The following is a 16532-nucleotide window of genomic DNA, read 5'->3' as shown; positions in this document are numbered from 1 at the left end:
TAGCTAGGACGAACAGATTGTCTGCAAATCAAATCGGGATCTTGTCCAATAGCTAGTCAGAGCATTATGGTTTTCACAAATTAAATGCAGTGCCGGAGGACATGTGCTTCCTAGAAACCAGTCTCCATTAATTCTAATCAGACGATGTGGGGCATGAGAGTTGATCAGTGTGAGTTTTAAACTGAATTGATCCCGTGTATCTGACCCCAGTCTGTTCGTCGGCAATGGGGACACATCAGCATTAATTATTATTGGTGCATATTTCTAAAGCTACATTACAAACAATCAAGTCAACATCTCATCCATAAGCTAAACAAAACAATTCATGTTGAAAAACAAATGTAAAGCTGCCATTTGATATCTCTGCTTTTTTGAACTCTCTGAACTTCCTTAACTTTAAGAATAAAATTAATACCAAGTTATGTGTCATCTATATCAGGGGTCATCAACAAAAGGTCTGACATCTCATTTTAGGGGGAAAAATACAATTAAAATGTGAATTAAAATACAATGCAATATTATGTCAATTTTTGGTGTAAATTATAAATACAATTAATATTAAACGTTAAAACCACATTAAAACAATAATGATTAAAATAATTATTCTTATATATTTTATTAAAATATGATCTGATATCATTAAATATGATATTACTTCATGATCAAATAATTATTTGAATGCCTTTCCGAAAAACTGGAATATTGTACATAACATTGTTTAATTCCTGTTCAAAGCACATTATTCACCTTTGTTTGCACTAATTTTTAGACAAAAGACTCTAAAAACAATCCTAAACTGATACTTCTTAACTAGAAATAAAACATTTCAAACATTAAATCATAAAATATTTGCAGAACACATCTGCTTCCTTCAAGACAGCCTTCATTATTATCTTTGTTTTTCTAGCTCTAACATTGTCTGCATAACCATGACAGGTATGTGCAAGCTTAGGAATGCTAGATACCATCAGCAGAAGCAACAAAATCCTACCATCAGACCACCTGCACTACAACCAGACAAACGTCACAATAACCCATATCTCAGCGAGGTATATCTCTCATTTCTCGCTGTGGGAGTCAGAAACATACAACTTGTTTTTGCAAACCTGAACAGCTGAAAAATGTCCCTATGCTGTATCCGAAACAGAATGTGATATTTGCATCACACCAAGAACAATTTTCAGGTTAATCTACAATGAGTAGTTTTAATCACTTCAATATTACATAAATCACACATTAAATTCCAGGAAAAGCTTTCAGACAGATGTCGAGTCATTCATCCAAAGCAGAACTCCACAACAGAAAACCCTGTTAGACTGATATGTAGGTCAATCCTCCTGACAGAAGTACACATGAGAACTGTTGATGGTGACAAGGCACCTCACATCTACTGTATTCAAATCTGGGTGCTAAGAGGTTTAAGTTTGCAGCAGAAGACATGCTAGAGCGAGGGAGAGTATGAATATATAGTGCCCTCCATAAGTATTGGAACAGTAAAGACAAAATTGCTCTGTTGGCTGTGGAGTCAAGACATTTACAAATATGATTAAAAGATGAATATGAGACAAAACTACAGAATGTCACATTTTATTATTGGGTGATTTAACACATAGATGTTTTACCAGCTAAGAAGTTCAGCACTTTTAGAGTTTCATCCCCCTACCTGATGTGAGCATAAGTATTGGAATAGTTGCCTCACAGGTCTTTCTAAGTGATCAGCTGTGTCCTGTTGCATTAATTCTTCAGATATTAAAAGCAGGGAATGTGTCGTATCAGTTATATCAATTACTTCTGCATTCTGAATCTTGCATTCGATGATGACACACACAAACCAGGATGAAGATGAGGGAGCTGACTTTGAGAGAAAAGCAAGTAATTTGGATGCTAAAAGAAAAGAGGAAGTCGATTAGAGCTATAGCAAAAACAAAGGGCATGGAGAACTCAAGAGTTTGGAAACCACCAGCGACACCAGCAACCAACAACTACCTGATCGGCTGAGTTGATGACAGACAAATCATAAAAGCTGTGAAAATTAACCCTATAAGACGTGTCTGTAAAATCACCATCAACTTCCAGAAAGCTGGGGTGATGCTCTGACAATCTACTGTCCTCAGGAGACTTTGACACAGAATAACAGATGCTACACAGCAAGATGCAAACCTCTGACCAGCACCAAAAATAGAAAGGCAAGATTAGAGTTTCCAAAAAAGCACAAAGGTGAGCCAGAAGAGTTTTGGAACTGTGTTTATGGACCGATGAGACAAAGATGAACCTTTATCTAAGTGATGGGAAAGCAAAAATGTGGAGAAAAAAAAGGAACTGCAAATTATCCCATGGTGGTGTCATGGCATGGGCATGCATGGCTGTCTCTGGAACAGGCTCTCTCATCTTTACTGATGACTTAATGTATGATGACAGCAGCAGAATGAATTTGGAAGGGTACAAAACCATCTTGCCTACCAATATTCAAGAAAATGCCACCAGATTCATTGGGAAGTGCTTCATATTGCATCAGAACAATGAGCCAAAACACCCTGCCAGTTCAGTCAAGGAATTTATAAGGGCAAAGAAATGGAAAGTCTTAGATTGCCCAAGTCAATCTGCAGATTTAAATATGATTGAACATGAATTTCACCAGCTGAAGAGGAGAGTAAAGGCAGAAACTCCCCAAAACAAGCAACAATTGGAATTGGCTGCATTAAAGGCTGGGAAAAGCATTTCAAAGGATGAGACCAAGAGTCTGGTGATGTCTATGGGTCACAGACTCACTGCTGTGATTGTGTGCAAGGGATCTGCAACTAAATAATAGCTTTTAATCTTTTATATCTACCTTATGTTCACTGTTCCAATACTTATGCTCACATCAATGAGTGGGATGAACTCTAAAAGTGCTGTTCTTTTTATTTGGTAAAACGTGTATGTGTTGAAACGGCTAATAATAAAATGTGACATTCTGTAGTTTTGTCTCATATTCATCTTTTAATCATATTTGCAAATGTCTTGACTCCACAGCCAACAGAGCAATTTTGTCTTTACTATTCCAGTACTTATGGAGGGCACTGTATATATATTCTAAATATATAAGAAAAAAAGATGGAAAGAAGGGAACATTAGACAGTGTAATACATTATATTGTAATGAAATAATGAATTAGACAAAAGGATATATCTTCATGTTCCTATGTTGATTATAATGAACTGATTTTTTTTTCTCCCTGCACGAGCAAAAGCCAGCTCCTTAATGACATCCTCTACAAGGGAGAGACAATCTGATGAATTCTGGAATGTTTTGTGGCATCAGTTGGGTTTGTTTCCCTCAAAAACATTCATTCTTGTTTGATCAAATTAATTTGTATGACATATAAACATTCCAAAAGTTTACACTCTAGTAAGCCAACTCTACTGCTAAATATTTGTACTTTAATATAAAGTGTAGCATATTTCTTAAATTATATTTCCAAAATAAACAAATTCTTAAATTAAAACATGCATGTTACAGAGTTCAAAATGTCCTGCATAACAGGAACTACCTCACTGTCGATAACAAATATTTGGCCTGTTATAATATAAAGTATGGCTACAACAAACTATTATTTCATTAATCGATTAATCTATCGATTATTACAATGATTAATCAACTAATGAATAATTATTTCACCAATCAATCAGTAGCCTTTGTTCCATTATTTAGCTTTTATAGTTAGTCAAAATATTGATTTTCTAACTAAATAAAACAAGGTAAAAAAAACGTCAAAAATATATTATTATTGTATAATTACAATTATCTTTTACAATACAAAAATATCTTTGGCACACAAAATGAGATCACAGACATAGAGACTCTCATTCACCATTTAATTAACTGTATGAAAAAATAACTGACTGACTGATGCATCATTCTCCTTTTGTAAGTCAGATGGATATGGAAAAAAAAAATAAAAAGGTAAGTGATAAGACATTTTATTTTTGGATACATTATTTTATTCACACCATTAACTCTCTTAAAGGTGCCATAGAATGGGAAACTGTATTTACCTTGGCATAGTTGAATAATAACAGTTCTATACATGGAAATGGCATACCGTGAGCCTCAAACACCATTGTTTCCTCCTTATGTAAATCTCATGAATGCAAAAGACCACGGAAAAATAGGCGAATCAGAACATAACACCAACTGTGATGTTACAGTCAGGATCACTCCAACATTTACATATACCCGCCCATGTTCTAGGCCAGCTGCCAGCCGAACCATCAGACGTCCTGCAGGTACTGTGGAGAAACACGCGAGGACAACAGCGAAAATGGCAGATCATGGAAAAAAATGTTATGTTCCAGGCTGTGCAGGGATGTGAAGTGCAGGGATGTGTTGGTGTCTGTATTCAGAAAGTCACGGAAAGCAAATAACGCGTTCTAATAAAATAACGCCAGCCACTAAAGGGACATGGTAAGCTTCTTGCAAGCGGTAGCCTGTTACATTACAGTACATAAGATTTCACTTACCACATAAACAGAGTAAGGAGAGATGACTGAGGATGATGACAAATGATTTACAGATCCTGAGAACCACTTACAAGCATCTGATCTTGTAAAATGCGTGGTAAGTACTGCCGCTCCATAGTATAAACAGAGTACGTGCGATCGTGAATCTCGAAAGTGAAAGTAAAAACAATCGTGCATTCAAAAGCAGTTCCAATGCCCCGCATATTAATAGCGGCTCCCTGATGCCCGCATTTTATTTACAGTATAATTACCTAACGATATAACTGCGTGAGAAAGTATTGAAATATATATTGTACCTGTGTTTCCTTCCTGCTGTGTGAGCTACTGAAATGAGCCACACTGTGAAACAGCCAATCATAGCAGAGCTCAACATTATTATTCATGACCCTTCAAAATAAGGTAATAACAGACCATTTAATTCTAGGGACAAATCCTAGGGTTTTAAATGGACATGTAAATCCGTTTCTGGATATTTTTTGCCCTTACTAACCCACATACCTTCTATGTAGATATCGGAGAACATTTTAAAATATTGTATCAGTGCATTCTATGGCACCTTTAAAACACATTGTAGTGTTATAGGAATCGAAACAGTCCTGAGCTAAATAATGTTGCTTTCGTCAATGAAAATTGTGACTAAATATCGTCATCAGCGAACCTTTATCACGTGACGAAAACGAGACGCAACGTAAATGCTGGTCATGTGACGAGGACGATAATTAAATATATAATGCAATATTGTTGACGAATAAAAATTAGACAATGTGTTTTGCAAAATAAAAACTATGCTAAAATGTCTCTTCATTTTCGTTGACTAAAACGAGACGAAACAAAATGTTATAACGTTATTTTGTCTCGTTTAGTCGCGTTATTATTATTATTATTTTGCAGTATTTCTGTTTCCTGTGTCACTTCTGGAGCTGCATCAGGTTGCACTGCGCAGACGCAGGCGACGTCACTTCCTCAAGCCCCACTCGCGGCATTATTTAGAAGACGACAACAAATATGTTAACATGTTTGGTTGGTAAAATAATTGTTGTAAATTCAAATCAGAGCATCTTCCTTGTCTGGCATGGATGCATTCTTAAGTCTATAAGGTAACAATAATATAATAAGATAACCTTGTTTGAAATGGGTTTGGCTAAAAGAAAATGTTGGTTTCGTCTATACTACTAGCGCAGTGGTGGGCCGTCAGGGGAAGCAGGGCCTTCTCTGCTGACCCTATAAAAAACTAAATTGTGTGAAAAATGTTTTTATTGATTATTTGGGTATCATTTTCATTTGTGTAATGTCCACTAAATTGCCTATGATTAGTTTAGTTGAGGTTGAACTGGAATATCCAACATAAAAAAAGTCTGAGGCCAGCACTACAGATAGTGCTAACCTTTTGTTGAAAGACTTCACATATGATTTGTAACGAGCATTAGTGACAGAATCATCAGCCAATCAAATTTTGACTTTCAATGACAGCCCGCCCTCTGGGTCCAGCTATGTTCCCAGTGCTACCCCCAGCGTTAGACCGCTCCTTTAATCAGGGATTTCCAAGGTATGAACATGAAAGTAAACGAAAAGAAAATGACAGCTGCAGTCATCGGCGCCTACACCAGATCTTGTTGCCGATCTACTAAAATCGTCTTTTTCAAGGCACTCTTTTGCAGACAAAAGAGAATAACTGAGAAAGGAAGACCTACACCCAAAGTGAATTCGCTAACAAAGGCCAGCAAAGGTTTTATGCGCCATTTCAACGATTGCAACTATGAGCGCTAACAGTGGCTAACAGCTAGCACTGAGCACAAGTTATTTTGTTTGCTGTGTTTACTTTTAAATCTGAGTAAAGTGGCATGGAATGACAGACACATGGACTTTATTTACAAGTGACAGGTGAGTGCTTTATTATTTGATGAGTATTGTATTATGCACATTGTTATGGAGGTGTATGTGGTGTGTTGATAATACTGTGGTGTGGCGTGTTGGATGTCCAGAGTTTGTACAGTTTTGCTGCTTTGGGCGCATCGTGCCATCGTTTTAGAGTGACATGAATGTGCATAGTGACCCGTGTATTGGCGGATTACTTTTACTGACCATGTAGGGAAAGTTACTCTGCATTTAACCCACCCCAATGTAGCCTACTATTAAAATAGTTGATCAGCCGTCATTGTTTGTTGAGAGCCTGTGTGCAGCATAATGTGTGTAACAGAGATGTGTAAGATGTTTACAGTTGAAGTTGAGCTTTATTGTCATTCCGCTACATGTGGGGACATACAGTGGAACGAAATGTTGTGCCTCGCAGGACCACGGTGCTACATAAATACAGACATACAACAATGAAGTAAAAAAACACTATAAACCTATACACAACTAACCTTGCTTACTGAAGGCCCTGACTAAAACCCCACGGTATGCCACTGCTACTAGGTACTTATACTATATTGACTGGGTTAAATAGAATTACTAAAAAGAGACTAAAATGCTATTTTTATTGACTAAAACTAGACTAAATGTCATCAGTTTTCGTCAACTAAAACTAGACAAAAATAGTCATGGATAATTCTGACTAAAATGCTCAGACTTTTAGTTGACTGAAACTTGACTAGACTAAAAAGAGTATGAACGTGACAAACTAATAAAAACTAAAATGACACAATTATCACACAAAAACTAGACTAGTGTTGTCAAAAATATCGATATTTCGATAAATATCGATACTGAAATATCTGAACGGTACCAATATTAATTTCCCGAAGTATCGATACACCGATACTAGCCGAGCTGTCACTTTCACTTCTCTCCAAAGGCGCGTGGACAAGCACCACACGTGACCGCACTCGTCTCCTTCGCTCTGGTTAAATAGCAAAAGTGAAGCGAATAGAAAGATGACTGCTCTGGTTGTTAAAGAACACAGCAGGAGCGCTATCTGTAGGGATCTATGATCTCCGCGATGCAGAGAACGCGCACGGAATCACGGAATCCAGTCATAAAAACGGAATTTACAGTTTAACGCGGAATGTCACGGAATTTGTCAAAGTTTGGATGAATTAATCAAAAGTAGGTCATTACACTTAAATCAAATCGCGATATGGACTAGTATCTGTAAATATTAAGCTGCAAAAGTCGATTTAAATATGAATCCTGCATGTTCTGCGCGTCTCTGTGTGAATGTGCTGCACGTGCGGTTTTGTTTACTAATGTGGCGCTCGCGGTGATTTCAGCGTCTGCCGTCTCAATGAGGACATAAATACATCAACAATATCTCCAGAACTGATCTGAAAGGCACTTTACGAGCATTTTACCATTTAATTTGAGTAAAACTAGCATCATATCATACACACACAGAACTTTAGAAGTATTCACGGCAACCCGTCAAAATAAAAGTTCGGTTTAACTTAGCCTATTAAAGTCCGTGTGCCAGAAATAGGCTATATTAATATTATTTAGTAGAATGTACATAATACTACTACTTACTACTACTGTTAATTTTTTTAAAGAAATAATCACAAAATATTTTAATTTTAATAGTAAATCCCCTTCATTTGCCAAAAATGTAAATGTTTAATTTTCATTAATTCAAATATAAATGAATTAAAATTGTTTTATGCCTTCATCTGATATCCAGTAAAATTTAAATACACAACACAGAATTTCTGAGGGGGAAAACACATTTCATAAGGCTACTGTAAGAATAAATAAACATTGTTTGTATGCATTCAAATAATAGACATGCTAAAACACAGAATTTGGTAACAATAAAACATAAGGTGAGAAAAAAATAAAACATTTAATACGGCCCTAAGCGTGTCAGTTTTGTTACACTTTTAATAAATTAAATGTTAAATTGTATATTTTTCATGATTTTAATGAATTAGACATGCTTTTAGATTAATAGCATTTAATTTGACCATTAAAAAAAAAAAAAAAAGTGTCCAGAAAAATTCAAACTGAAAAAAACGGAATCCAGAAAAATTAAAATGGAAAAAATTGAATGTAGAAAAAAATTAAACGGAATTTGGGGAAAAATAAAACGGATTTCATAGGGCCCTATATCTGGAAATATTTTGGTTATGAAGCAAATGAGAATATCAACAAATAGAACTTTGGATTTTAATTAGTACATGTATTAGTAAACGTTAGTTTCAATTAACATTTAACTAAGATTAATAAAAGATTAATAAATCAACAAACTTTTTTGTGTTTGTTCATGTAAAATATACCGCATGTTCTCAACTTGTTACATTTATCTTTAAATTAAAAAAAATTACCCCCTTAATATTGTGGCAGTTTTTTTCACCGTGGTATCGAAAATGGTATCGAGTATCGATATTTTTCAAGGTATCGTATCGAAGTTAGAAATTCCAGTATCGTGACAACACTAAACTAGACTAAAACTCAAATTAAAACAGGCCGCCAAAAACAACACTAGAGCTAAACAGTCATGGGCTTTAATCTGCAACAAGCTATCATTTTAATGTAGTAATATGTTTTATTATTGATTGATTGCATTCACTATTAAAAAGATTTTATCACTAGCTAGCTCTACATTGGAGAGCTGCTTAGCAACAGAAAATCAATTTCTAGAAATTCTAGTAATCCTAACTGAAAGCGACACTGACACTTTTTTTATATTTAATATTGTAAAGCTGCTTATATTATTGTATAAAGCACTACATAAATAAACGTGACTGGAGTGCCGATTGAAGAGCTATTATAAAAATATCGCTATGATCAGATGCTTTCGTAATGGCTGTTCACCTCTGTCCGTTTTGTTGCAGCACATATCTACATAATCCTATAAACGCCGCTCTCTACAGCACCTGGTTCAGCTGTGTTTGCATTCCATTACAACTACAGTCACATGTTACAGCACTATACTGGTCAAACCGCATTATTGCAGGCTCTTATACTGGGTCAAATGAGATCAAATGAATACTCGGCAATGAAAATATGTGTCAAACATTTTTTTTATTGTCAACAACTGTCTAAAATGTTGACTAATCGTTCTAGCCCTAGCATAATGTATTTCACTACTCCTCAGCAGAAATTGTTTGACGAGCGGATCACTACATGTTCTCTGATGCAAACACATGCATGTACACGCAAGTGCTGTGGTGTGGTAGAAAAACCTAAGGGACAAAAACAAGGAAGTAAAATATGAACAGCTTGTGCCTTCTCCAAGTGTCTTTCGTAGAACTTGAGGTGGCAAATTTTTGAGAAATGCAAATGTCTTGTGATTCAGAGCGGAAACAACTTAGGTTCAGCTTAAGCAATCACTAACAGCACTGAGACTTTAACCTGGGATAATTTAAACCCATTAAGCATTTCTGTGAATATCAACCTGGTTTACAGTAAATCTTTACCGAATCACTACAAACTAGGTTCAGACACGACACTTAATTGATCCTCTGCAGCTCATCTCCTAACATTGTGTTCATCTCAAATAAAATACATTATGAACTCACATGCACCCACACAGAGGAAAATCATGGGTATTAAGAAAAACACAGGCAGCCAATTTGCTTCCTCAACCCTGCTGGCCCTCTCTCCAAACTCACTTCATATGACAACAGCACCACTGCAATCAATGTCCCAACATTACTCAAGCTCACATTTCCTGCCTGGATCAATTAGAAGCATATGGCACGTCACATGCATGGTTCCTGTCCGTTCTTTCATCTGCTTCTTTCAACAAATGGATTTTTCTGTTCTTCTTTGGGTAATAGCAAATCAATGAACGGTTTACACGTCACGTGAAACTTTAAAAAACAAAACAAAAAAAGAAACCACACTGCATCCTGCAGTTGTTAACTTCAACTGATTAAACCCATAAAAATGTTGTTTTGTTGGTATAAACTAACATATTTAAGTTCTTTCAAAGATATTAAATAACATTTTTCAATTTAATTGAGATATTACCATTTTTAGGTTACCATTTTGTTCCTGCACTTTAAAAGATTAGTTCATATATTTATAGAAAAATGTGTGGATTATTGTGATGTTTTTATCAGCTATTTGGCCACTCATTCTGATGGCACCACTCACTGCAGAGGATGCATTGGTGTAATGCTAAATTTCTCCAAATATAAAGAAACAATCTCATCTACACCTTGGATGGTACGAGTCTGAGAAATTTGTCGGAAAATTTTATTTTTTGGGTGAACTAGGCTATTTCTTTAAGAAGGATAGGAAAGAAAAAATTTCAATTTAAGATTTAAAACTTAATACGAGATGGAAAGCTTCAAAACAAATATTATAATTTTTAGTATGGAATAATACCACTCAAACCACTATCTTTCTCGTATTATAGTCTCTTCAACAAGAAAGAAAATGAAATAAAGAAAAACCTATATGAGAAAAGAAACACGTACAGATAGTGTCAGTTCAAGTTTAGATCTCTCGCTAACTTTTTAAATGAATTAATACTTTCAATGTACACAAACTCTACAGGAATTATTAGCCTACTTAATAAAGATGGACCATGGGGTCACTTGCCCATTGGTGCACTTGTCGTGCGCATGACCTGGAGCGAATCTAATTAGCCCTTATGTCGGGGTCATTTACTATGCCATTTGGGATTATTCAAACTTCATAATCGCTATGCACTGGGAATCATGCTACAGGATGCTTATGACCACAAATATGCATCACAATACCTACATTTCACTGCTAGTTATACTCTGTATAATTATGTATGTGACATAAAATAAAATTACTACTACTACTTCCCACAGTCTTGTTTGAGGCTGCTACAGTATCTCTTTGGCTTGATGCTTCATGTCAGATTGGGGGCTTTGCTGGACTGGCTTTTATTGGACACTAAGTTAGCTCTGCATATTGGCAGGTAATTTTCTGTCTCACTACCCATTAGCTAAGTGTGGTTTGTTATGTTGCCAGGCCCCTAATGATAGGAGCAGCTGGTGGGGAAACAGAGAATTGAGTGAAAAAAAAATGGTGAGTCACAAGAACTGCACTCCTTCAGTCTGTTTCTCCTTTTCTCTCTTTCAATGGGATGAACTAAGAGCAAGAGAATCTTTTTGTGCTCACCACCTTGTTTAGACCGATGAGCCACTGGTAAGCTATATGAGGGGCAAGAGAAGAGATAAACAGAGGTCGGTCGAACACATTGAGGTTTCCTGAGGAAATATAATTTTGAAGCAGTCAAACAGCAAGCAGGGAGCTGCTTGTTTTTTTCTGTATAAGACAGGCTCACTGAGGCTTATAGTGACATTAGTTTTTCAAAGACAAATACTGCACAATCTTATGTTCTGTTTAGTGGTGGAGCTCAAACGTTATTGGTGATTGACAGTTATCAATGTTCAGCAACTGCTTTCAAAAACCTGTTCTTGTATGGCTTATAAATGAAATGAAAGTAAATAAGGATGGACTGATCGATATCAGCCGATATCAAACCTGTGATCTGCCAAATGCTGAATGTACTTAAATTCAGCGCTAGTACTTTAAGTGCAGCATGCGCATATTGCCGGATGAATGAATTTACGGCTGTTTACATTTAGAAATATAAATGTGAAACGCATATGAATTGCGATATGCCCATTGCCCAGTTTCAAGAATAACTACTGTAATTCTGTCGATACTCTGACCAGTTAGTGGGTAGTGACAGAAAAAAACAAAATGCAAATAAATGTAAAAATCACGAAAACCCAGAGTATGCTTGATGTAACATGGGTGGCGGCAGACAGACGGTGTGTGCGTTAACAGTAAATAAGAACAAAGAAGAATAACAACAACATTCTCAAAAAAAAGCACATAGGCTATTACTATTACTATCATTATTTCAGCCAAACTTAAAACCACCAAACTATTTTTCTTCCTTATTATGGTCCATATCCGAGTTATATCTATGTCCACTAGAAATAGACTGAATCATTGCCATTTGTTAATTTGTTTTAATGTTGTTGTTATTTTAATGAAAGACTACAGGGGCACAATAATTATTAATAATACATATTCCATAAAATAAAAGAATTTTGATTTCATGCTGATTTCAAGTTTGAGGTTTTCAATTTCATATAAAATATGGCATTTTTCTGTATCAATAGAGGTAGAACTGAACCACTCAGGAATGATTATGCTATAGTGAAATCACAAATGCAGCCATCCTCAGACAGACAGACAGACAGACAGACAGACAGACAGACAGAGAGAGAGAGAGAGAGAGAGAGAGAGAGAGAGAGAGAGAGAGAGCGAGAGAGAGAGAGAGAAAATCCTCACCTGAAAGTGATTAGAGTAACAGAGGAAGTGGGTGTTACTGCTTTATGTCAGGACTCTGGATTCTTCTGCTAAGAATCATTACTTTCCCTCAGATCCAATTGAGACGGCAATAAAAGAAGCAGAATAACTTGTGGAAGTTTAGCTTCAGATTTACTGTGCACACTTACTTTTAAATTATGGAATGTCTTCTTTAGCTATTGTCTTTTTGGGGGTTGTATCTTTCCTCACTTCAAACGGGGGAAATCGATGTGCTAATGTCCTTGAGAACATATTTCACATTAAAAATGATCTGGATCAGGATTAATAACCTCCACTGGGCTCACTGGCATAATGACCAGTAGGTCAGACAACTGCCTCAGGTCAATTCAACACACTAAGTTAACTAGAACAGCTTGTAAGCTAAAATTGGTACAATGAGGAATGGACACGCGACAGAAAACTGCCCAGCTGAACTCAACAAAAACAAGCCTTGAAAACAGAACTCAAAATCTGTGATCAGCAGTATGGATTGCAATGGTTGATATCGCCATATTCATCTGCTTTAGTCTTACCACAATGGCACTAAACCAAGTCAAATTGCCCAGCACCTCAATAAGCATTCTAATGGTGCTATAAATATTGATTAATAATTGATTTACAGAGAATCTCAGTCTCAAGGATTTCTGGTGATTTCTGAGCATCCTGTAACCTGAACAAGAAGAGTATAAAAGAACAACTGGGATAGAGAGGGAGAGAGAAATATACATCCGAACACTGGAAGACAACACCAGCCAGCCTGATAATAGATACTGCACTTCCCTCAAGCCATTCAATACATACAAGAGGATCTAGGAAAAATTAAATGATTCAGCAAAATGTTGAATAGCAAGTGCAGCTAATGGAGATGAATTTGCCTAAATGTGTCAGCTAAAAAAGAAATGGGAGATTGATAAAGACAGTCACAGACAGCAGCCATGGCAATGCAAAGAGCAACTTTGGCCTCAAAGAGCATAGACGGTACTGGATTATTAAACACGAGTTTGCTAAGCAATTGCGCAATATAGGCTGGCATCAAGCGGGCCACCTTACACATGATCCGAGACACAAGAGCTGCTAATTTAGTGCAGAGGAGGGCAAGGGATGGATTACTGTTATTACAAACGACGTCACTGACTTTTCAGAACAGAGCACACAGTGGTGTAGGGCCTCTTCAAGGGAGGTTATGTAAGTATATAGTACGAAGGGTGTACAGTTTTGTTTACTGAATCATTACAAGAGAATCAGCCAAAGCAGGGCACCTGACTATCCACAAGATCTTATAAACAGAAAGCAACTGTCAGCACTATGTAAGAAAAATGAAGAAACTCCACTGAACGACCAGCAGACTTTTTCTGAAGCTTTCTAAATGTAGGAAATATTCAACATCAGTTTTCTCCTCTCTTTGTGCGCAACAGAGGAAATGACACGACAGTCATGTGAAGATGTCAAATATCACAGGAAGTTTGTGATCTGCAAGCCCACACTTTACTGAAATGACTTTCAAAATTGTTCCGTTTCATAAAGCAAGATGAATTTTAAAATACTAGCAAATGTGAAAGAATAAAACAAACCATAAAACATAGCCTATTAGGTTCACCATGTAGACAAATTACAGTATCAACATGCACAAAATTATGGACAGTGTCCTATATGCAAGGTTTCTAGCTGGTTGGATTAGTTGGCTCAACCTGGTCATTAGCTTGTAATTTACTGGCCCAAGAGGATCTATGAACATATTCCATGCCTAAGACGGTTTAGCTTGTCTCTCAGCCTAACTAGCCTGGTTTCACAAGGGTTTTGGGCATTTTTTTCAGCCAGTGTGGTGTTAAGTTCATTTGGCCGCATAGCCGGACCAATAGCCAGGGCTGCATTTCCCAAAAGCATATTAAGCTTAAATTGATCATAGCTCCATTGGTTTCAACTGGTCTACGATGTACTTAAGCTTACAATGCTTTGGGGAAGAGCAGCCCAGTTCACCTAGCCAAGGAGACCAGAGAGGACCTGCAAACCATCTCAAGACTGTTTCAAGATGCCCTTTCCCTCAACAGGGTTGTTTTATAGGAGTTGCTGTTAACTCTGATAAGTGAAGAGCTGTAAACCAAACCTGCACACCTGTTTAAAATATCAATATATATATATATATATATATATATATATATATATATATACACACACTTACCCCCATTAACAGCAGCAGGTGCGATCACGATCCCCTTCGCCTCTGTTTTGGGGGAATTCTGCCCGTAGCGCCCGTCATTCTTCGTCACCATCTGTTTAGGATTGCCTTTATGGTCCAAAACGGTGGCGTTGACCGTGGCGCTATAATAATCCTCCTTGTTCACCATAGTTTTGTCGGCACCGATAGACAGCGTACACCTGGGCGAGACGAAGGCGAGGAGGAAGGCAAGAAGGCAGCTGCTGCATGACGCCGGCGCGGCCAATCTCTTCAGCATCTTCGGCAATGTCTTCACCGATCAACGCAACCCGATTCTGCGAATCTTTCAACGGTCAGCGCTCTGTCTCAAGAGCCCTCATGTAAACATACTGTCCTCCTCTCAAGCCACAGCGTTCATATGAAGAGCCATGCGGCGCATCCCCTGATAGACAGAAAGAAGGAAAGGGTAACGTTAGATAGATTTCTCGACGTTACTGACTTTGCGATGACAACCAAACGCGCATTTCACCAGAGAGGCTTGGGTTCCCGGTTTGGTTTTATTAAAGGCGGTTAAGCTTGTCTACAGGTCCTTTAACTAGTACACAGGCATTTAACGACTGTTAAAGGGCAACAACTGTATCTGTTCTGCTGTCAGGACCGCTTTGTTCGTGCAACCAGCTGCTATGCAACAAAAACACCCTTCCTCGCGAGCTGAGATTTTGATTTACTTAAAAAGGTTCTGACGTGATATCTTACCTGCTCGGTCGCTTCCACCAGTATTATTTACAGACTCTCTCTTTGTTGTGATATTTCACAGCGCCGTGGCTCGTTCGGCCATAGGCACACCGATGTGTTGCTGTTCTGCTCGCCTTTTTTTTTTCCTTCTGGCGAACACTGAGCCTCACGCGTGTGCGCATGCGCGGCGCGTCTCTCGCACTGTGAGATCAGATCAGTGGGAGGGAAAGACAGGGCCACATCACCATCATCTCTGGTGCCTATGCTGGGCCTTAATCACTCATTTACTACCAGTCGTAGCATCTGTGGCCGTTTACTTTTACATTCGAAGAGTCTACAGTTCACAAGTTGTTGATGCATTCAATGTGTATTAGAGGTTATGTATGCTATTTTATAAATAATTTCTATATTGCTAGTGATCAGAGCTGTTTCATTCCAGTTTGCTCATCTGGAAGATGATGTTTATGAAAAGAAGCATGCAAGGCACAATACAGTACTGATGATGTCAGCGATGAAACAATTTGGTAGCCTGGATAAAGGCACTTTTAATATATTGCTCTGTAAAGATTAATATTTGTGACCCTGGACTACAAAAACAGTCATAAGGGTCCATTTTTGAAATGAGATTTATACATCTGAAAGCTGAATAAATAAGCTTGAAACCGCCTTCTGTAACTATTCTCTGAGGTCACTTACAATGTTATCAATTTTTTACATCCAAAATTATATTATTTAGAAATAATAAGCTATTTGCTGTCCTTTTTTAACCCCCCTCATCAGAACGCTCTGATTGAATGGCAGATTGTAGACTCGGAAGTAAATGCCCACTGCTATGATTGGCTAACACTTGTGTGTTTATTTCTAGGGGTGTGACGAGACACTTATCCCACGAGACAAGACAA

At 37.2% G+C, this 16532-nt stretch overlaps 1 protein-coding gene across 4 annotated transcripts in view; it reads right to left on the bottom strand.

Annotated features, from left to right (window-relative positions):
• LOC306852963 (E3 ubiquitin-protein ligase RNF130-like) overlaps positions 1–15806 on the bottom strand; it is a 52791-nt gene extending 36985 nt beyond the window's left edge. For 2 of the 4 annotated variants that reach the window (XM_079390090.1, XM_079390089.1), the window contains exons 1-2: positions 15652–15806; positions 14920–15337 (exon numbers count right to left, since the gene is read on the bottom strand). In XM_079390090.1, the coding sequence (XP_079246216.1) occupies positions 14920–15193 (274 nt within the window). In that variant the 5' untranslated portion in view covers positions 15194–15337; positions 15652–15806. The remainder of the gene's footprint in view (positions 1–14919; positions 15338–15651) is intronic. The other 2 variants (XM_079390091.1, XM_079390092.1) reach the window with 1 other exon arrangement.
• Between the last annotated feature and the right edge of the window lie 726 nt (positions 15807–16532).

The sequence above is a fragment of the Barbus barbus genome (assembly GCF_936440315.1).
Source record: "Barbus barbus genome assembly, chromosome: 33".
Classification (NCBI taxonomy): Eukaryota; Metazoa; Chordata; class Actinopteri; order Cypriniformes; family Cyprinidae; genus Barbus; species Barbus barbus.
The sequence above is the reverse complement of the archived record's forward strand: the minus strand, read 5'-3'. Positions and strand labels throughout refer to the sequence as shown.